This window comes from Bombina bombina, chromosome 2 (assembly GCF_027579735.1).
Source record: "Bombina bombina isolate aBomBom1 chromosome 2, aBomBom1.pri, whole genome shotgun sequence".
Lineage (NCBI taxonomy): Eukaryota > Metazoa > Chordata > Amphibia > Anura > Bombinatoridae > Bombina > Bombina bombina.
Window position 1 is genome coordinate 830,989,594 of NC_069500.1, and position 20,917 is coordinate 831,010,510.

General features: G+C 40.8%; 1 protein-coding gene across 2 annotated transcripts in view; it reads right to left on the reverse strand.

Moving 5' to 3' along the window:
- Window positions 1-779: 779 nt before the first annotated feature.
- The window catches only part of PIP5K1C (phosphatidylinositol-4-phosphate 5-kinase type 1 gamma), a 110,986-nt gene continuing 90,848 nt past the window's right edge, over window positions 780-20,917 (reverse strand). For both annotated transcript variants that reach the window (XM_053703125.1, XM_053703126.1), the window contains one exon: window positions 780-1,423. In XM_053703125.1, coding sequence (XP_053559100.1) covers window positions 1,421-1,423 — 3 coding nt within the window. In that variant the 3' untranslated portion in view covers window positions 780-1,420. The remainder of the gene's footprint in view (window positions 1,424-20,917) is intronic.

Below are 20,917 nucleotides of genomic sequence, written 5' to 3' on the forward strand. Positions count from 1 at the left end.
TAATGCTTAGGAGCCGGCCCATTTTAGGTTCAGCGCACTTTATAGCGCTTGCTATCTCTATAGCAAGAGAACAAAGAAAAATAGCTAATAGAAGTAAATTAGAAAGTTGCTTAAAATTGCATGCTCTATCTGAATAAGAAAATAAAAAAAATTTGGTTTAGTGTCCCTTTAAAAAAATATTTGTGTGGCCCCTGTTTATAGACTGGTTTTCTATTGCATTTTGCACTGCTGCTTAAAAACAAATAGCACAAATCAGAAGCAACCTGAACAATTCTAAAAAAAAAAAAAAAAAAAAAAAATTAATTTAAAATAAACACCATTAAATACACACATACACACAATGGGATATTGTAAAATATAAGGAGCTTGGGAGATTTATGTCAACCCTTCCAAAAAGGAGTTTTATTGCCGTCAAATGCAAAATAAAATGTGTGCATCACCTGTTTAGGTACAAGGATGGACGGAGCACAGTTAACCAGCCTTTCAAAAATGTGCTAGGAAATAAATGCTACTTGATAGCTAATAAATATTTTTAGTGAATGGAATGCCTTAAAAGATTGTGCTTGTGGATAAATAAATAGGGTGTACAGGTTTGCAAGGGAATGTGTACAATTCTGCACCTCTTTTGGGTCTGTTTTTCAATCTTCCACTGTAAGATTTGCTCATGGGACTGTCTAGTCTGCCAGTACCCCTGAGCAGTGGAACACTAAAACGCATATAGCATGCATGGCATTTAATACTATATTCGCAAGCCACCCATCTTTCCATTAAATGGGGGGGGGGGGGGGGGGGGGGGGGAGACAAAATTTAAAACAAGAAACAACAAAGTAATGCATGAGGTTTGGAGAATTACATCTTCTAATCACCGGTTCACCCAACCTCAATATACGTGCTTTAAAAAAAAAAAATCATAATGCAAAAATATATGAAAGATATATTCATGCAGTAACCAAATTAGATTGGAGATGCAGGAGAAAGCACTCAGACATCTCATTAGATTGGTCTGTCACACAAGTGCATTTTGGGATATGTAGTGTGAGAGCATAGGCTTGTTTGGCTCCTAAAATCACATTCAAACTTAAAAACTTTATCTGTCAGTAGGAGCTGTGAATTCCCACAACAGCTTAAGAGTTGACCTCTTCTGGAAGGGAAGTTATTACTAACCCTAACTCAATAAAAGTGCAGTTTGCTGGAAAAGAATCCCACAGACCCAGAGATGTCTGCATACTCAAGGAGAAGGCTTACAGTATGAATACAGATATTGGGATATAGTGCAGTGTATTATGAGGAATGGGGGTTTCACACCCCTATCTTCTCAAATCTGTAACAGGTTCAAGGGTAACTGCCCCTTTATCTTCAATCCAGCCTTTACGGGGGAATTATCCAGCTATTTTCTGTGCATCTGGAATCTGCATAGCGATTACTGAGGGGGAAAAAAAGGAGAGCTTGATTAAAGAGACATAAAACTCTAGGAGATTGGAATCTAAAAGTTGTAATAATGCATTGTAAAACAACCTTGCAATAGATTTATTATTTAATTTTGTCCCCTTTTCCCGTTAAGTCTGAAAAATGAGAATTGGAAGTGGACTTTCGCAAATCACCTTACCCTGCCATATATTTACTCCTAATTGGCACCAGCAAAGATAAGATAAAGAACTGCAAAACAATTATAGTTTGGCTAACAAAATAACAGTGGCAAGCCTCATCTACTCCAGTAACCGGCCCTGACAGGTGCCTCCTCTTAAGAGCAAGAGGTGGGTGGAGTATAACCTTTGAAAAACAATTGAAGTAAACAAGAAGACAAATTCAAAGATTTTAGATTACTGCAAGACTGCAGAAAATCTTGAAATTACAAAGTGTTCACTGTCAATTAAAGGGCCACTATAATCAAAGAAATTCCACACTAATGCATTAGAGCATTTTCTTTTAAGACTAGCCACCCTGAACCTCTACAAAGTACCAATCGGAAACAGCAGTGCGACTAGCACTGCTGATTGGATCAGCAGCAGTTTCTGCTTGAGATCAGCAGTGCTATGGTCCCGAAAGGTACTTTTATTATGTGTTTAACCCATTTGCAGAGTTAAACACACAGACGTGCAGGGCTGCTACTCTTAAAATGACATGTTGTAATGAAATAGAGCATGTAATTATCTGACTATAATGGCCCTTTAAATAAGATACTGTTGTTGGAGGGGGACAAAGAATCAAACAGTCACTACCTCAGTCTAGCATAAAGTTGCCACAACAAAAATAATGCAAAGCTTTTGGAATTACTTGGACTTTTCTGCATAAATTGTTCATAAAATTGTATCTATCTGATCGTCATCTTCAAGTCCTAACAACAGAAAAGCATAATTTGCTGAAACGACACACAAACATGTTTCCATGTCTTTATTGAACACACTATAAGCAAGATTACAAATGGAGCGCAAACGTTTGGCCGTAAGCGGTATCGGCTTTTCGTGTTCATTTGTGCACAGGTTAAATTGCCCTGGTATTACAAGTTAAAAGTAAGCGTGATTGCTTGAGCACAATTCAAGTTAACCCTCGTCCTCAGAGCTCTGGTTAACTGTTCTGTGAAACAAAAGTCTCACAAAAGATAGGAGGTCTCAGGTGTTAGAGAAAAAAAAGGCAGGCAAAGGGCTTTATCATTGCAATACATACATATACATGTCTAAAGATGTATATGTGTGTGTATGTGTATATAAATGTCTACATATGTGTACAGATGTATTTATTTATATGTGTATATATGTATTTACAGACATATATACACATATAAACACATAAATGCATATCTATACATATTTAGACATATATATAAGTGCATTGGAGCCCTTTGCAGTTAAGTAGATGAAAACATGAAAAAAAAAATGTATGCAATATTAATATTTAAAAACAACATGTATGCTTACCTGATAAATTTCTTTCTTTCCGGGCATGGCGAGTCCACAAAACATTCTAAATTACTAGAGGGATATCCACTCATGGCCAGCAGGAGGCGGCAAAGAGCACCCCTGCAGAGCTGTTAAGTATCACTTCCCTTACCCATAACCCCCAGTCATTCGGCTGAAGGGAAATGGAAAAAGATGATAACACAAGGGTATAGAGGTGCCTGAGGACTAGACAAAAAAACCTGCCGTCTTAAATTTGAATAAGGGCGGGTCCTGAACTCTCCATGCCCGGAAAGAAATTTAGTTTTCTTTTCTATGGCATGGAGAGTCCACAAAACATTCTAATTACTAGTGGGAACCAATACCCAAGCTAGAGGACACAGAATGAATAAGGATGGAGAAATAGACAGGTGTCCGCCGCACCACCGCATGAAGAACCTTTCTCCCAAAAGAAGCTGTAGCTGAGGCAAAAGTATCACATTTATAGAATTTGGAAAAGCATGTATAGAGGACCAAGTGGTCGCCTTACAGATTTGCTCCACAGAAGCTTCATTTTTGAAAGCCCAAGAAGATGAAACAGCTCTACTGGAATGAGCCGTATATCTCTCAGAAGGCTGCTGTCCAGCTTTCTCATAAGCTTAACAGATAACACTTCTAAACCAGAGAGAGAGTTGTAGAAGTGGCCTTCTGACCCCTACACTTACCAGAGAAAACAACAAACAGGGCAAAAGTCTGCCGAAAATCTTTAGTTGCTTGAAGGTAAAATTTAAGAGCACGCTCAACATCCAAGTTTTGCAAAAGACGTTCCTTCTGGGAAGAAGGGTTAGGACAAAAAGGAACAACAATTTCCTGATTAATATTGCGATCCTACACTACCTTAGGGAGAAACCCCAGCTTAGTACGAAGGACCGCCTTATCAGCATGAAAAATAAGGTAAGGGGAACCAGACTGCAGAGCCGAAAGTTCGAAACTCTGCGAACAGAAGAAATAGCAAAAAAAACAAAACCTTCCAAGATAGTAATTTAATATTAACTGAATGCATCGGCTCAAACAGAGCCTGCTGCAAAACTCTAAAAACAAGGTTAAGACTCCAAGGAGGAGCAACAGATTTAAACACCGGCCTGATACTGACCAAGGCCTGAACAAAAGACTGAACATTTGGCAGAACTGTCAGACGTTTATGCAGAAAACCCTTCAAAGTACTGACTGACAAACCCATCTCCAGGCCCTCCTGAAGAAAAGCCAAAATTCGAGGAACCCTTACTTTGTTCCAAGAAAAACCTTTTGAATCACACCAATGAAGGTATTTACACCATACCCTATGGTAAATTCTGCGAGTAACCGGTTTACGAGCCTGAAGCATAGTATCTATGACTTTTTCAGAGAAGCCACGTCTAGCTAAACTTAGACGTTCAATCTCCAAGCAGTCAGCTTCAGAGAAACCAGATTTGGATGAAGAAAGGAACTCTGAAGTAGAAGGTCCTTCCTGAAAGGTAACCTCCACAGCGGAAGAGATGACATCACCAGATTCGCGAACTACATCCTGCGAGGCCATGCAGGAGCTATTAGAATCACAGAAGCAATTACTTGTGGAAGCAACGCAAATGGAGGAAACAGGTATGCTAGATGCCAGAACGGCTTGAGGATCTCTTGACCTTGAACCGTACTTTGGAAGCTTGACGTTTTGATGAGATGCCATCAGATCCAACTCCGGAACCCCCCACCTGAGAGTTATCATTGTGAAAACCTCTGGGTGGAGAGCCCACTCTCCGGAATGAAAAGTCTGCCTGCTTAGAAAATCCACCTCCCAGTTGTCCACCCCTGGTATGTGGATGGCAGAGAGATGGCAATTGTGAGACTCCACCCACTGGAGAATGCGAGACACCTCCTTCATTGCCAAGAAACTCAGAGTACCTCCCTGGTGATTGATGTAGACCACCGAGGTGAAGTTGTCCGACTGAAATCTGATAAATCAGACCAAAGCTAGTCGAGGCCAAGCTATTAAAACATAGAAAATTGCTCATCGGAAGAGATGACTCCTCTGGAGTCCAAAGACCCTGTGTCTTTAAGAAACCTCAAACTGCTCCCCAGCCTAACAGGCTAGCGTCCGTGGTCACAATCACCCACAAAGGCCTCAGGAAGCATGTGCCCCGAGACAGATGGTCCTGTGAAACCCATCATGAGAGACTCTTGTTGGGGAATGCACATTTATCGTCTGCAAGATATCGGAGTGATCCCCGTTCCATTGACTGAGCATGCATAGCTGCAGAGGTCTCAGATGGAACCGAGCAAAAGCAATGATGTCCATGGAGGCAACCATCAGTCCAATCACCTCCATGCATTGAGCCACAGATAAACAAATAGCAGACTGGAGAGACAGGCAAGAAACATGAAGTTTGGATTTTCTGACGTTCGTCAGAAAAATCTTCATGGACAGGGAATCTATGGTTATTCCCAAGAAACACACCATCTGTGTCTGGGACAAGTGAACTCTTTCCCAGATTCCCAGATACCACCCGTGGGAACGTAGAATAGACAACATCTCGGTATGAGATCTTGCTAGATGAAAAGACAGTACTTGAACTAGAATGTCGTCTAGATAAGGCGCCACAGCAATTCCCTGGGACCTCACCACTGCCAGAAGAGCCCCCAAAACTTTTGTCAAAATTCTGGGAGCTGTAGCAAGGCCAAAATGTATGTCCTGAAAGGAAAATCTTAGATACGGTTAATGATCCCTGTGACTAGGAACATGAAGATATGCATCCTTCAGATCTATGGTCGTCATGAACTGACCCTTTTGGACCAAAGGAAGAATAGAATGGATGGTCTCCATCTTGAAGGATGGAATACTGAGGAATTGATTGAGACACTTTAGGTCCAGAATGGGACGAAAAGTGCCCTCCTTCTTGGGAACTACAAATAGATTTGAATAAAATCCTAGACCATGTTCTTCTAGAGGAACTGGAACAATCACTCCCAGGGATGATAGGTCCTTTATGCAGTTTAAGAAAGCATCTCTCTTTATCTCGTTCACAGATAACCTTGACAGGTGGAACATGCCCCTGGGGAGGACAAGATTTGAATCCTATTCTGTAACCGTGGGATACTATATCTATGGTCCAAGAATCTGGAACATCGCGTATCCAAGCCTGCTGGAAAAAAAGAAAGCCTGCCCCTACTTGATCCACTACAGGATCAGGGACGGCCCCTTCATGCTGATTTAGAATCAACGGAAGGCTTCTTAGCTTGCTTCCCCCTATTCCAAGGCTGACTGGACCTCCAAGAAGACTTGGATTGATCTGACCTGGAAGAGGAAGCCTTCTGTCACTTAAAGTTATGAAAGGAACGAAAATTAGAATTCTGGCGACACTTAGGACTATTCTTTTTATCCTGAGGTAGAAATGAACCCTTTCCACCTGTAATGTCAGAAATAATTCTGCCAGACCTGGTCCAAACAAGGTTATACCCTTATAAGGCAGAGATAAAAGCTTGGACTTGATCTGCAGATGTTACATTCAAGATTTTAATCGGAGAGAGCTCTGCGCGCTAAAATAGTAAAAACAGAAATCTTACCACCCAACCTAAGAACTTGCATGTTGGCATCAAAAATAAAGGTATTGGCTAGCTTAAGAGCCTTGGTCCTGTCTTGGATCTCCTCTATAGTAGTAGTATACTCGCAACTGGTTGCCAATGTAATCCCTGATGAATGTACATCTTCTTCAAAAAAGCCTCAAGATTCTTATCCATAGGATTCTTGAAAGAGTAACTATCTTCAATAGTAGTTCTCTTAGTCAGAGTAGAGATAGCTTCCTCTACCTTGGACACCGTGCACCACGAATCACAAATAGCATTAGCAACAGGAAACATCTTTTTAAAAACAGGGGACGGGGAAAAAGGAATCCCTGGTTTATCCCATTCCTGAGTTATAATATCTGCCATACGGTCTGGAACTGGAAATACTTCCACAGATGAGAGTACATCATATACCCTATTAAGCTTACTAGACACCTTTGGATTCTTCGCAACAGATGAGTCCGATTCTTCCAAAGTAGCAAGAACCTCCTTCAAAAGAACTTGAAGGTGTTCTCACTTAAATCTGAAATTAATCTCCTGAATTTGCAGAATTGGTTACTACAGTATCAGAATTTGACAATTCCCCCTCAGAAGCCACTGAAGCATCATCCTCATCAGATAATTGAGAAACTGACTAACGCAGCCTTAGCGGAGACAGCCTTACTAACATTAATATGTTTAGGATTTCCTTTTATGCTTACCAGAAACCTTTGGAAAAGCTGATAAAGCTGCAGAAACAGTAGAAGTAATCTGCACAGCAAAATCCCCAGGTAGAAAATCCCCCCAGGAGGTTGAGAGGAACCACAGGGCACTGAATTATTATTATCATCATCATCATCATCAGGTATTTGTAGAGCGCCAACAGGTTCTGCAGCGCTATGAACAGAGGTGGTATATAAAAAGGATTACAGGTATCAAATGGGGAGAGAGAGTCCTGCCAAGAGTTGCACTGTTGTAGTAGGCTCTTATGAAGATGAACTACAAACAGCTGGGCTAATAGGCATACATGCTATGAGGTTTTAGGGGATAGCAGTGGAGATTAGAAGGTTAGTGTAGGTTGTAAGCGTCCCTGAATAGTAGAGAAGAGGTTCGAGAGAGCTAGCGAGCTGTTGCTGATCTAATGACTTGATTCTTCTGTGAAGTTTAGTGTGAGGGGAAGAAAGAGGGAGAGTTGTAGGGAGGAAGGTGATGGTACAAGTGAGGAGGTGGTGGTCAGAAATAGGAAAAGGTGAGTTTGTGAAGTTTGAGATAGTGCATCGATAACTGAAAATCAGATCAAGGGAGTGACCATCTTTGCAAGTGGGAGAGTCAGTCCATTGTGACAGGCTGAAAGAGGAAGTGAGTTGCAGAAGTTGTTTTGCAGAGGAGGCAGTGGGATTATCAACAGGGAGGTTGAAGTCACCGAGAATGAGGGCAGGGGTATCCGAGGAAAGGAAGTAAGGTAGCCAGGCGGCAAAGTGATCTAGAAATAGAGTTGCGGAGCCAGTTGAGCGGTATATGACTGCAACGCGTATAGAGAGGGGAGAGAATAAGCGAATCATGTGTGTTTCGAATGAAGAAAATGTGAGGGAAGAGAAGGGCTGTATTTGTTGAAAGGTGCAACTAGAGGAAAGCTTGAGGGGAAAGCGGAGGCGTAGCTAGGATAACACTATCCTGAGAGACAGGAGGCTCAGGTAGAGACATCTTTAAAAAACTTTTTAAAGTTTTAGACATGAAGAGCAAAACTGTACAGGAGGAATTATCTTAGCCTACAAGCACAATAAACATTTTTCAAATTAATCAACTTCAGTATTAGTGTCCATAATTGGGTATCAGTTCCAGAACAATTAACAAAAAAAAAAATCAAATTTATTTATTTGAAACAACAGAGAGAGAGTTGTAGAAGTGGCCTTCTGACCCCTACACTTACCAGAGAAAACAACAAACAGGGCAAAAGTCTGCCGAAAATCTTTAGTTGCTTGAAGGTAAAATTTAAGAGCACGCTCAACATCCAAGTTTTGCAAAAGACGTTCCTTCTGGGAAGAAGGGTTAGGACAAAAAGGAACAACAATTTCCTGATTAATATTGCGATCCTACACTACCTTAGGGAGAAACCCCAGCTTAGTACGAAGGACCGCCTTATCAGCATGAAAAATAAGGTAAGGGGAACCAGACTGCAGAGCCGAAAGTTCGAAACTCTGCGAACAGAAGAAATAGCAAAAAAAAACAAAACCTTCCAAGATAGTAATTTAATATTAACTGAATGCATCGGCTCAAACAGAGCCTGCTGCAAAACTCTAAAAACAAGGTTAAGACTCCAAGGAGGAGCAACAGATTTAAACACCGGCCTGATACTGACCAAGGCCTGAACAAAAGACTGAACATTTGGCAGAACTGTCAGACGTTTATGCAGAAAACCCTTCAAAGTACTGACTGACAAACCCATCTCCAGGCCCTCCTGAAGAAAAGCCAAAATTCGAGGAACCCTTACTTTGTTCCAAGAAAAACCTTTTGAATCACACCAATGAAGGTATTTACACCATACCCTATGGTAAATTCTGCGAGTAACCGGTTTACGAGCCTGAAGCATAGTATCTATGACTTTTTCAGAGAAGCCACGTCTAGCTAAACTTAGACGTTCAATCTCCAAGCAGTCAGCTTCAGAGAAACCAGATTTGGATGAAGAAAGGAACTCTGAAGTAGAAGGTCCTTCCTGAAAGGTAACCTCCACAGCGGAAGAGATGACATCACCAGATTCGCGAACTACATCCTGCGAGGCCATGCAGGAGCTATTAGAATCACAGAAGCAATTACTTGTGGAAGCAACGCAAATGGAGGAAACAGGTATGCTAGATGCCAGAACGGCTTGAGGATCTCTTGACCTTGAACCGTACTTTGGAAGCTTGACGTTTTGATGAGATGCCATCAGATCCAACTCCGGAACCCCCCACCTGAGAGTTATCATTGTGAAAACCTCTGGGTGGAGAGCCCACTCTCCGGAATGAAAAGTCTGCCTGCTTAGAAAATCCACCTCCCAGTTGTCCACCCCTGGTATGTGGATGGCAGAGAGATGGCAATTGTGAGACTCCACCCACTGGAGAATGCGAGACACCTCCTTCATTGCCAAGAAACTCAGAGTACCTCCCTGGTGATTGATGTAGACCACCGAGGTGAAGTTGTCCGACTGAAATCTGATAAATCAGACCAAAGCTAGTCGAGGCCAAGCTATTAAAACATAGAAAATTGCTCATCGGAAGAGATGACTCCTCTGGAGTCCAAAGACCCTGTGTCTTTAAGAAACCTCAAACTGCTCCCCAGCCTAACAGGCTAGCGTCCGTGGTCACAATCACCCACAAAGGCCTCAGGAAGCATGTGCCCCGAGACAGATGGTCCTGTGAAACCCATCATGAGAGACTCTTGTTGGGGAATGCACATTTATCGTCTGCAAGATATCGGAGTGATCCCCGTTCCATTGACTGAGCATGCATAGCTGCAGAGGTCTCAGATGGAACCGAGCAAAAGCAATGATGTCCATGGAGGCAACCATCAGTCCAATCACCTCCATGCATTGAGCCACAGATAAACAAATAGCAGACTGGAGAGACAGGCAAGAAACATGAAGTTTGGATTTTCTGACGTTCGTCAGAAAAATCTTCATGGACAGGGAATCTATGGTTATTCCCAAGAAACACACCATCTGTGTCTGGGACAAGTGAACTCTTTCCCAGATTCCCAGATACCACCCGTGGGAACGTAGAATAGACAACATCTCGGTATGAGATCTTGCTAGATGAAAAGACAGTACTTGAACTAGAATGTCGTCTAGATAAGGCGCCACAGCAATTCCCTGGGACCTCACCACTGCCAGAAGAGCCCCCAAAACTTTTGTCAAAATTCTGGGAGCTGTAGCAAGGCCAAAATGTATGTCCTGAAAGGAAAATCTTAGATACGGTTAATGATCCCTGTGACTAGGAACATGAAGATATGCATCCTTCAGATCTATGGTCGTCATGAACTGACCCTTTTGGACCAAAGGAAGAATAGAATGGATGGTCTCCATCTTGAAGGATGGAATACTGAGGAATTGATTGAGACACTTTAGGTCCAGAATGGGACGAAAAGTGCCCTCCTTCTTGGGAACTACAAATAGATTTGAATAAAATCCTAGACCATGTTCTTCTAGAGGAACTGGAACAATCACTCCCAGGGATGATAGGTCCTTTATGCAGTTTAAGAAAGCATCTCTCTTTATCTCGTTCACAGATAACCTTGACAGGTGGAACATGCCCCTGGGGAGGACAAGATTTGAATCCTATTCTGTAACCGTGGGATACTATATCTATGGTCCAAGAATCTGGAACATCGCGTATCCAAGCCTGCTGGAAAAAAAGAAAGCCTGCCCCTACTTGATCCACTACAGGATCAGGGACGGCCCCTTCATGCTGATTTAGAATCAACGGAAGGCTTCTTAGCTTGCTTCCCCCTATTCCAAGGCTGACTGGACCTCCAAGAAGACTTGGATTGATCTGACCTGGAAGAGGAAGCCTTCTGTCACTTAAAGTTATGAAAGGAACGAAAATTAGAATTCTGGCGACACTTAGGACTATTCTTTTTATCCTGAGGTAGAAATGAACCCTTTCCACCTGTAATGTCAGAAATAATTCTGCCAGACCTGGTCCAAACAAGGTTATACCCTTATAAGGCAGAGATAAAAGCTTGGACTTGATCTGCAGATGTTACATTCAAGATTTTAATCGGAGAGAGCTCTGCGCGCTAAAATAGTAAAAACAGAAATCTTACCACCCAACCTAAGAACTTGCATGTTGGCATCAAAAATAAAGGTATTGGCTAGCTTAAGAGCCTTGGTCCTGTCTTGGATCTCCTCTATAGTAGTAGTATACTCGCAACTGGTTGCCAATGTAATCCCTGATGAATGTACATCTTCTTCAAAAAAGCCTCAAGATTCTTATCCATAGGATTCTTGAAAGAGTAACTATCTTCAATAGTAGTTCTCTTAGTCAGAGTAGAGATAGCTTCCTCTACCTTGGACACCGTGCACCACGAATCACAAATAGCATTAGCAACAGGAAACATCTTTTTAAAAACAGGGGACGGGGAAAAAGGAATCCCTGGTTTATCCCATTCCTGAGTTATAATATCTGCCATACGGTCTGGAACTGGAAATACTTCCACAGATGAGAGTACATCATATACCCTATTAAGCTTACTAGACACCTTTGGATTCTTCGCAACAGATGAGTCCGATTCTTCCAAAGTAGCAAGAACCTCCTTCAAAAGAACTTGAAGGTGTTCTCACTTAAATCTGAAATTAATCTCCTGAATTTGCAGAATTGGTTACTACAGTATCAGAATTTGACAATTCCCCCTCAGAAGCCACTGAAGCATCATCCTCATCAGATAATTGAGAAACTGACTAACGCAGCCTTAGCGGAGACAGCCTTACTAACATTAATATGTTTAGGATTTCCTTTTATGCTTACCAGAAACCTTTGGAAAAGCTGATAAAGCTGCAGAAACAGTAGAAGTAATCTGCACAGCAAAATCCCCAGGTAGAAAATCCCCCCAGGAGGTTGAGAGGAACCACAGGGCACTGAATTATTATTATCATCATCATCATCATCAGGTATTTGTAGAGCGCCAACAGGTTCTGCAGCGCTATGAACAGAGGTGGTATATAAAAAGGATTACAGGTATCAAATGGGGAGAGAGAGTCCTGCCAAGAGTTGCACTGTTGTAGTAGGCTCTTATGAAGATGAACTACAAACAGCTGGGCTAATAGGCATACATGCTATGAGGTTTTAGGGGATAGCAGTGGAGATTAGAAGGTTAGTGTAGGTTGTAAGCGTCCCTGAATAGTAGAGAAGAGGTTCGAGAGAGCTAGCGAGCTGTTGCTGATCTAATGACTTGATTCTTCTGTGAAGTTTAGTGTGAGGGGAAGAAAGAGGGAGAGTTGTAGGGAGGAAGGTGATGGTACAAGTGAGGAGGTGGTGGTCAGAAATAGGAAAAGGTGAGTTTGTGAAGTTTGAGATAGTGCATCGATAACTGAAAATCAGATCAAGGGAGTGACCATCTTTGCAAGTGGGAGAGTCAGTCCATTGTGACAGGCTGAAAGAGGAAGTGAGTTGCAGAAGTTGTTTTGCAGAGGAGGCAGTGGGATTATCAACAGGGAGGTTGAAGTCACCGAGAATGAGGGCAGGGGTATCCGAGGAAAGGAAGTAAGGTAGCCAGGCGGCAAAGTGATCTAGAAATAGAGTTGCGGAGCCAGTTGAGCGGTATATGACTGCAACGCGTATAGAGAGGGGAGAGAATAAGCGAATCATGTGTGTTTCGAATGAAGAAAATGTGAGGGAAGAGAAGGGCTGTATTTGTTGAAAGGTGCAACTAGAGGAAAGCTTGAGGGGAAAGCGGAGGCGTAGCTAGGATAACACTATCCTGAGAGACAGGAGGCTCAGGTAGAGACATCTTTAAAAAACTTTTTAAAGTTTTAGACATGAAGAGCAAAACTGTACAGGAGGAATTATCTTAGCCTACAAGCACAATAAACATTTTTCAAATTAATCAACTTCAGTATTAGTGTCCATAATTGGGTATCAGTTCCAGAACAATTAACAAAAAAAAAAATCAAATTTATTTATTTGAAACAACATAAATAAGCAGCTAAAACCCTCAGCTCTGCTGAGGTCTTACCCCTCCAGAAGTTGCTATCCCACTAGCACAGAAAACCAGACACACCCGGTAGCAAAATACACCTCCATGTTTCCGGAACAGCCGGTTGCAGAAAAAAATGGAACCTCCACACTCGCCGCAGTAAACTCCAAACTGAACAGAGAAGCCGAAAACCGGAAAAAGTGCAGAGGAGCGGTCACGAGAACACAATAAAAACTTATTTTTTTAAATTGCGCCAAACAAAAACAGCACGAAAACCAACAGCAGCACAGTAAAAGTGATTTGGCCAATAAGCTGAGGTTAAAAAGCGACTGCAACAAGTAAAAAGTAAAACAAACACCTGTCAAACACTTAATACACTCTCCATCTCTGAGCCCCAATAAGAAAATGCCTCTGTTCACATAAAAGCAGTGCCCCTAAAACATATTCAAATACTATACACAAGGATTTAACCCCTATAGTGCCGGTACCTTCAAACCTAGAAGGGAAAGCACTTACCTGTGGATCCTGCTCTGTCAGGCAGGAGCTGTTTCCTGAGGTGTGGCAGCTTTACCATTTCTACCAGGGACCTATAGAAAAGAAAGAACAGAGTAACCAACTCTGGCTTTCTATGATAGGCGTAGCCACGATTACTCTTACTAAAGAGATTGACATGGACACAGCATAGCCACAATCCTTGCTTGCAGGGATAAGTACCCATTAAAAGGATAAAAATCTTCATACACCATCTTCGTCATCCTCCCGTGATCAAGGCAAAGAGAATGACTGGGGGTTATTGGTAAGGGAAGTGATACTTAAAAGCTCTGGTGGGGTTGCTCTTTGGCGTCTCTTGTTGGCCAGGAGATGATATCCCACTAGTAATTAGAATTAGGACTTTCCATGCCATAGGAAAGAAAAAGGTTTTAACTATGTATTTACTATAAATATTTGGCATTCCAATGTTCTGCACATAGCAGAATATGTTCTATGTATTTCTAAATAGATATTCCTATGTATATCTGTATGTATATATATATATATATATATTTCTTTCATGTAATTAGCAAGAGTCCATGAGCTAGTGACGTATGGGATATACATTCCTACCAGGAGGGGCAAAGTTTCCCAAACCTCAAAATGCCTATAAATACACCCCTCACCACACCCACAAATCAGTTTTACAAACTTTGCCTCCTATTGAGGTGGTGAAGTAAGTTTGTGCTAGATTCTACGTTGATATGCGCTCCGCAGCAGGTTGGAACCCGGTTTTCCTCTCAGCGTGCAGTGAATGTCAGACGGATGTGAGGAGAGTATTGCCTATTTGAATTCAATGATCTCCTTCTACGGGGTCTATTTCATAGGTTCTCTGTTATCGGTCGTAGAGATTCATCTCTTACCTCCCTTTTCAGATCGACGATATACTCATATATACCATTACCTCTACTGATTCTCGTTTCAGTACTGGTTTGGCTTTCTACTACATGTAGATGAGTGTCCTGGGGTAAGTAAGTCTTATTTTCTGTGACACTCTAAGCTATGGTTGGGCACTTTTATATAAAGTTCTAAATATATGTATTCAAACATTTATTTGCCTTGACTCAGGATGTTCAACGTTCCTTATTTCAGACAGTCAGTTTCATATTTGGGATAATGCATATGAATAAATAAATTTTTTCTTACCTTAAAATTTGACTTTTCCCTGTGGGCTGTTAGGCTCGCGGGGGCTGAAAATGCTTCATTTTATTGCGTCATTCTTGGCGCTGACTTTTTTGGCGCAAAAACTTTTTTCTGTTTCCGGCGTCATACGTGTCGCCGGAAGTTGCGTCATTTTTGACGGTTTTTTGCGCCAAAAGTGTCGGTGTTCCGGATATGGCGTCATTTTTGGCGCTAAAAGCATTTAGGCGCCAAATAATGTGGGCGTCTTTTTTGGCGCTAAAAAATATGGGCGTCAATATTGTCTCCACATTATTTAAGTCTCATTATTTATTGCTTCTGGTTGCTAGAAGCTTGTTCACTGGCATTTTTTCCCATTCCTGAAACTGTCATTTAAGGAATTTGATCAATTTTGCTTTATATGTTGTTTTTTCTATTACATATTGCAAGATGTCCCAGATTGACACTGAGTCAGAAGATGAATGCTCTGATGAACTGCCAGTGAGGCAGGAAACGCGTCAGCAGAAGGATCTCACTGTTTGCTGTGCCGGTTTGTTTTAAGAAACATTAATAAAGTACATGTTTTATTATACCAAAACCTCCCCTCTCTCTCCTTTCTACCCTGGAACTGTGAATCTGTTTTAGACTTACATTTGGTTTTGCTACGGGTTCAGGAGAGCCTGAATGGTTCCGGAGTTCAGAACAGCCTACAACAGCAATACTCACCTGTTGTGTGTGACAGAGGCACGAATACCGCTACGGATAAGGAGGGTGAGTGATATGATACTTACCCGGCTTTTTGCCATTGTGTATTATCAAGTATACCTTACAACAGTTACCTATATGAGTTGTTGATGTGGTATGGATTACCTCTGCACTAAAGATCTGTCTATTAAGCAGGATTGCTGGAATTAATATCTTTGTAGCTAAGTGTATCCCGCGAAAGGTGGGACTCCAACTCAGGAGTGAATAGTTACGCTAGCTAAATTTTGGTTCACTAATTACCTGTTCGTAAATATCTGCACAAAAATTTTTTTTTGTCAATTTCATTACCGAGTCAGAAGATACTACTGGAAAATCGCTGCCTGGTGCTGGATCTACCAAAGCTAAGTGTATCTGCTGTAAACTTATGGTAGCTGTTCCTCCAGCTGTTGTTTGTATTGAATGTCATGACAAACTTGTTAATGCAGATAATATTTCCTTTAGTAATGTTACATTACCTGTTGCTGTTCCGTCAACATCTAATACTCAGAGTGTTCCTGTTAATATAAGAGATTTTGTTTCTAAATCTATTAAGAATGTCTGTTATTCCTCCTTCTAGTAAGCGTAAAAGGTCTTTTAAAACTTCTAATTTTTCAGATGAATTTTTAAATGAACATCATCATTCTGATTCTGATAATGGTTCCTCTGGTTCAGAGGATTCTGTCTCAGAGGTTGATGCTGATAAATCTTCATATTTATTCAAAATGGAATTTATTCGTTCTTTACTTATAGAAGTCTTAATTGCATTAGAAATAGAGGATTCTGGTCCTCTTGATACTAAATCTAAACGTTTAAATAAGGTTTTTAAATCTCCTGTTATTCCAGAAGTTTTTCCTGTCCCTGATGCTATTTCTGAAGTAATTTCCAGGGAATGGAATAATTTGGGTAATTCATTTACTCCTTCTAAACGTTTTAAGCAATTATATCCTGTGCCATCTGACAGATTAGAGTTTTGGGACAAAATCCCTAAGGTTGATGGGGCTGTCTCTACTCTTGCTAAGCGTACTACTATTCCTACGGCAGATAGTACTTCCTTTAAGGATCCTTTAGATAGGAAAATTGAATCCTTTCTAAGAAAAGCTTACTTATGTACAGGTAATCTTCTTAGACCTGCTATATCTTTAGCGGATGTTGCTGCAGCTTCAACCTTTTGGTTAGAAGCTTTAGCGCAACAAGTAACAGATCATAATTCTCATAGCATTGTTAATCTTCTTCAACATGCTAATAACTTTATTTGTGATGCCATCTTTGATATCATTAGAGTTGATGTCAGGTATATGTCTCTAGCTATTTTAGCTAGAAGAGCTTTATGGCTTAAAACTTGGAATGCTGATATGTCTTCCAAGTCAACATTGCTTTCCCTTTCTTTCCAGGGTAATAAATTATTTGGTTCTCAGTTGGATTCTATTATCTCAACTGTTACTGGAGGGAAAGGAACTTTTTTACCACAGGATAAAAAATCTAAAGGTAAATTTAGGTCTAATAATCGTTTTCGTTCCTTTAGTCACAATAAGGAACAAAAGCCTGATCCTTCATCCACAGGAGCGGTATCAGTTTGGAAACCATCCCCAGTCTGGAATAAATCCAAGCCTTTTAGAAAACCAAAGCCAGCTCCCAAGTCCACATGAAGGTGTGGCCCTCATTCCAGCTCAGCTGGTAGGGGGCAGATTACGTTTTTTTCAAAGAAATTTGGATCAATTCAATTCACAATCTTTGGATTCAGAACATTGTTTCAGAAGGGTACAGAATTGGCTTCAAGATAAGGCCTCCTGCAAAGAGATTTTTTCTTTCCCGTGTCCCAGTAAATCCAGCGAAGGCTCGAGCATTTCTGAAATGCGTTTCAGATCTAGAGTTGGCTGGAGTAATTATGCCAGTTCCAGAACAGGGGCTGGGGTTTTATTCAAATCTCTTCATTGTACCAAAGAAGGAGGAGAATTCCTTCAGACCAGTTCTGGATCTAAAAATATTGAATCGTTATGTAAGGATACCAACATTCAAAATGGTAACTGTAAAGACTATCCTGCCTTTTGTTCAGCGAGGGCATTATATGTCCACAATAGATTTACAGGATGCATATCTGCATATTCCGATTCATCCAGATCACTATCAGTTTCTGAGATTCTCTTTCCTAGACAAGCATTACCAGTTTGTGGCTCTGCCGTTGGGCCTAGCAACAGCTCCAAGAATTTTTACAAAGGTTCTCGGTGCCCTTCTGTCTGTAATCAGAGAACAGGGTATTGTGGTATTTCCTTATTTGGACGATATCTTGGTACTTGCTCAGTCTTCACATTTAGCAGAATCTCATACGAATCGACTTGTGTTGTTTCTTCAAGATCATGGTTGGAGGATCAATTTACCAAAAAGTTCATTGATTCCCCAGACAAGGGTAACCTTTTTGGGTTTCCAGATATATTCAGTGTCCATGACTCTGTCTCTCACAGACAAGAGACATCTAAAATTGATCTCAGCTTGTCGAAACCTTCAGTCACAATCATTCCCTTCGGTAGCCTTATGCATGGAAATTCTAGGTCTTATGACTATTGCATCGGACGCGATCCCCTTTGCTCGTTTTCACATGCGACCTCTTCAGCTCTGTATGCTGAACCAGTGGTGCAGGGAATACACAAAGATATCTCAATTTAATTCATTAAAACCGATTGTACGACACTCTCTGACGTGGTGGACAGATCACCATCGTTTAGTTCAGGGGGCTTCTTTTGTTCTTCCGACCTGGACTGTAATTTCAACAGATGCAAGTCTGACAGGTTGGGGAGCTGTTTGGGGGTCTCTGACAGCACAAGGGGTTTGGGAATCTCAGGAGGTGAGATTACCAATCAATATTTTGGAACTATTTTCAGAGCTCTCCAGTCATGGCCTCTTCTAAAGAGAGAATCGTTCATTTGTTTTCAGACAGACAATGTCACAACTGTGGCATACATCAATCATCAAGGAGGGACTCACAGTCCTCTGGCTATGAAAGAAGTATCTCGAATACTGGTATGGGCGGAATCCAGCTCCTGTCTAATTTCTGCGGTTCATATCCCAGGTATAGACAATTGGGAAGCGGATTATCTCAGTCGTCAAACGTTACATCCGGGCGAATGGTCTCTTCACCCAGAGGTATTTCTTCAGATTGTTCAAATGTGGGGACTTCCAGAAATAGATCTGATGGCTTCTCATCTAAACAAGAAACTTCCCAGGTATCTGTCCAGATCCAGGGATCCTCAAGCGGAAGCAGTGGATGCATTGTCACTTCCTTGGAAGTATCATCCTGCCTATATCTTTCCGCCTCTAGTTCTTCTTCCAAGAGTAATCTCCAAGATTCTGAAGGAATGCTCGTTTGTTCTGCTGGTAGCTCCAGCATGGCCTCACAGTTTTTGGTATGCGGATCTTGTCCGAATGGCCTCTTGCCAACCATGGACTCTTCCGTTAAGACCAGACCTTCTGTCACAAGGTCCTTTTTTCCATCAGGATCTCAAATCCTTAAATTTAAAGGTATGGAGATTGAACGCTTGATTCTTAGTCAAAGAGGTTGCTCTGACTCTGTGATTAATACTATGTTACAGGCTCGTAAATCTGTATCTAGGAAGATATATTATCGAGTTTGGAAGACTTACATTTCTTGGTGTCTTTCTCATCATTTTTCCTGGCATTCTTTTAGAATTCCGAGAATTTTACAGTTTCTTCAGGATGGTTTAGATAAAGGTTTGTCTGCAAGTTCCTTGAAAGGACAAATCTCTGCTCTTTCTGTTCTTTTTCACAGAAAGATTGCTAATCTTCCTGATATTCATTGTTTTGTACAAGCTTTGGTTCGTATAAAACCTGTCATTAAGTCAATTTCTCCTCCTTGGAGTTTGAATTTGGTTCTGGGGGCTCTTCAAGCTCCTCCGTTTGAACCTATGCATTCATTGGACATTAAATTACTTTCTTGGAAAGTTTTGTTTCTTTTGGCCATCTCTTCTGCTAGAAGAGTTTCTGAATTATCTGCTCTTTCTTGTGAGTCTCCTTTTCTGATTTTTCATCAGGATAAGGCGGTGTTGCGAACTACTTTTAAATTTTTACCTAAGGTTGTGAGTTCTAACAACATTAGTAGAGAAATTGTGGTTCCTTCATTGTGTCCTAATCCTAAGAATTCTAAGGAGAGATCATTGCATTCTTTGGATGTAGTTAGAGCTTTGAAATATTATGTTGAAGCTACTAAGAATTTCCGAAAGACTTCTAGTCTATTTGTTATCTTTTCCGGTTCTAGGAAAGGTCAGAAAGCCTCTGCCATTTCTTTGGCATCTTGGTTGAAATCTTTAATTCATCATGCTTATGTTGAGTCGGGTAAAACTCCGCCTCAAAGGATTACAGCTCATTCTACTAGGTCAGTGTCTACTTCCTGGGCATTTAGGAATGAAGCTTCGGTTGATCAGATTTGCAAAGCAGCAACTTGGTCTTCTTTGCATACTTTTACTAAATTCTACCATTTTGATGTGTTTTCTTCTTCTGAAGCAGTTTTTGGTAGAAAAGTACTTCAGGCAGCTGTTTCAGTTTGATTCTTCTGCTTATAATTTCAGTTTTTTTCATTATAAGATTTAAACTTTATTTTGGGTGTGGATTTTTTTCAGCGGAATTGGCTGTCTTTATTTTATCCCTCCCTCTCTAGTGACTCTTGAGTGGAAGATCCACATCTTGGGTAGTCATTATCCCATACGTCACTAGCTCATGGACTCTTGCAAATTACATGAAAGAAAACATAATTTATGTAAGAACTTACCTGATAAATGTATTTCTTTCATATTAGCAAGAGTCCATGAGGCCCACCCTTTTTTGTGGTGGTTATGATTTTTTTGTATAAAGCACAATTATTCCAATTCCTTATTTTTTATGCTTTCGCACTTTTGTCTTATCACCCCACTTCTTGGCTATGCGTTAAACTGATTTGTGGGTGTGGTGAGGGGTGTATTTATAGGCATTTTGAGGTTTGGGAAACTTTGCCCCTCCTGGTAGGAATGTATATCCCATACGTCACTAGCTCATGGACTCTTGCTAATATGAAAGAAATGAATTTATAAGGTAAGTTCTTACATAAATTATGTATATATATATATATATATATATATATATATATAGTTATATAGTACCAAAATACAATCATATATATATATATATATATATATATATATATAGAAATATGTATTTATGAATAAATAGAACATATTCTATGTGCAGAAAATTAGAATGTGAAAAATTCATATCTTCATGTCGGGTTAGCACACATGAGAATATACGATTGGGATTGTGTGTGAGCAGGGTGTTACGTTTTTCTTCCCCTTTTCTTCCTTCATTGACTTCTACGGGGAATAGGTTTTTGCACGTGCAATATTGTAAGTATGTTTTTTTGCGCA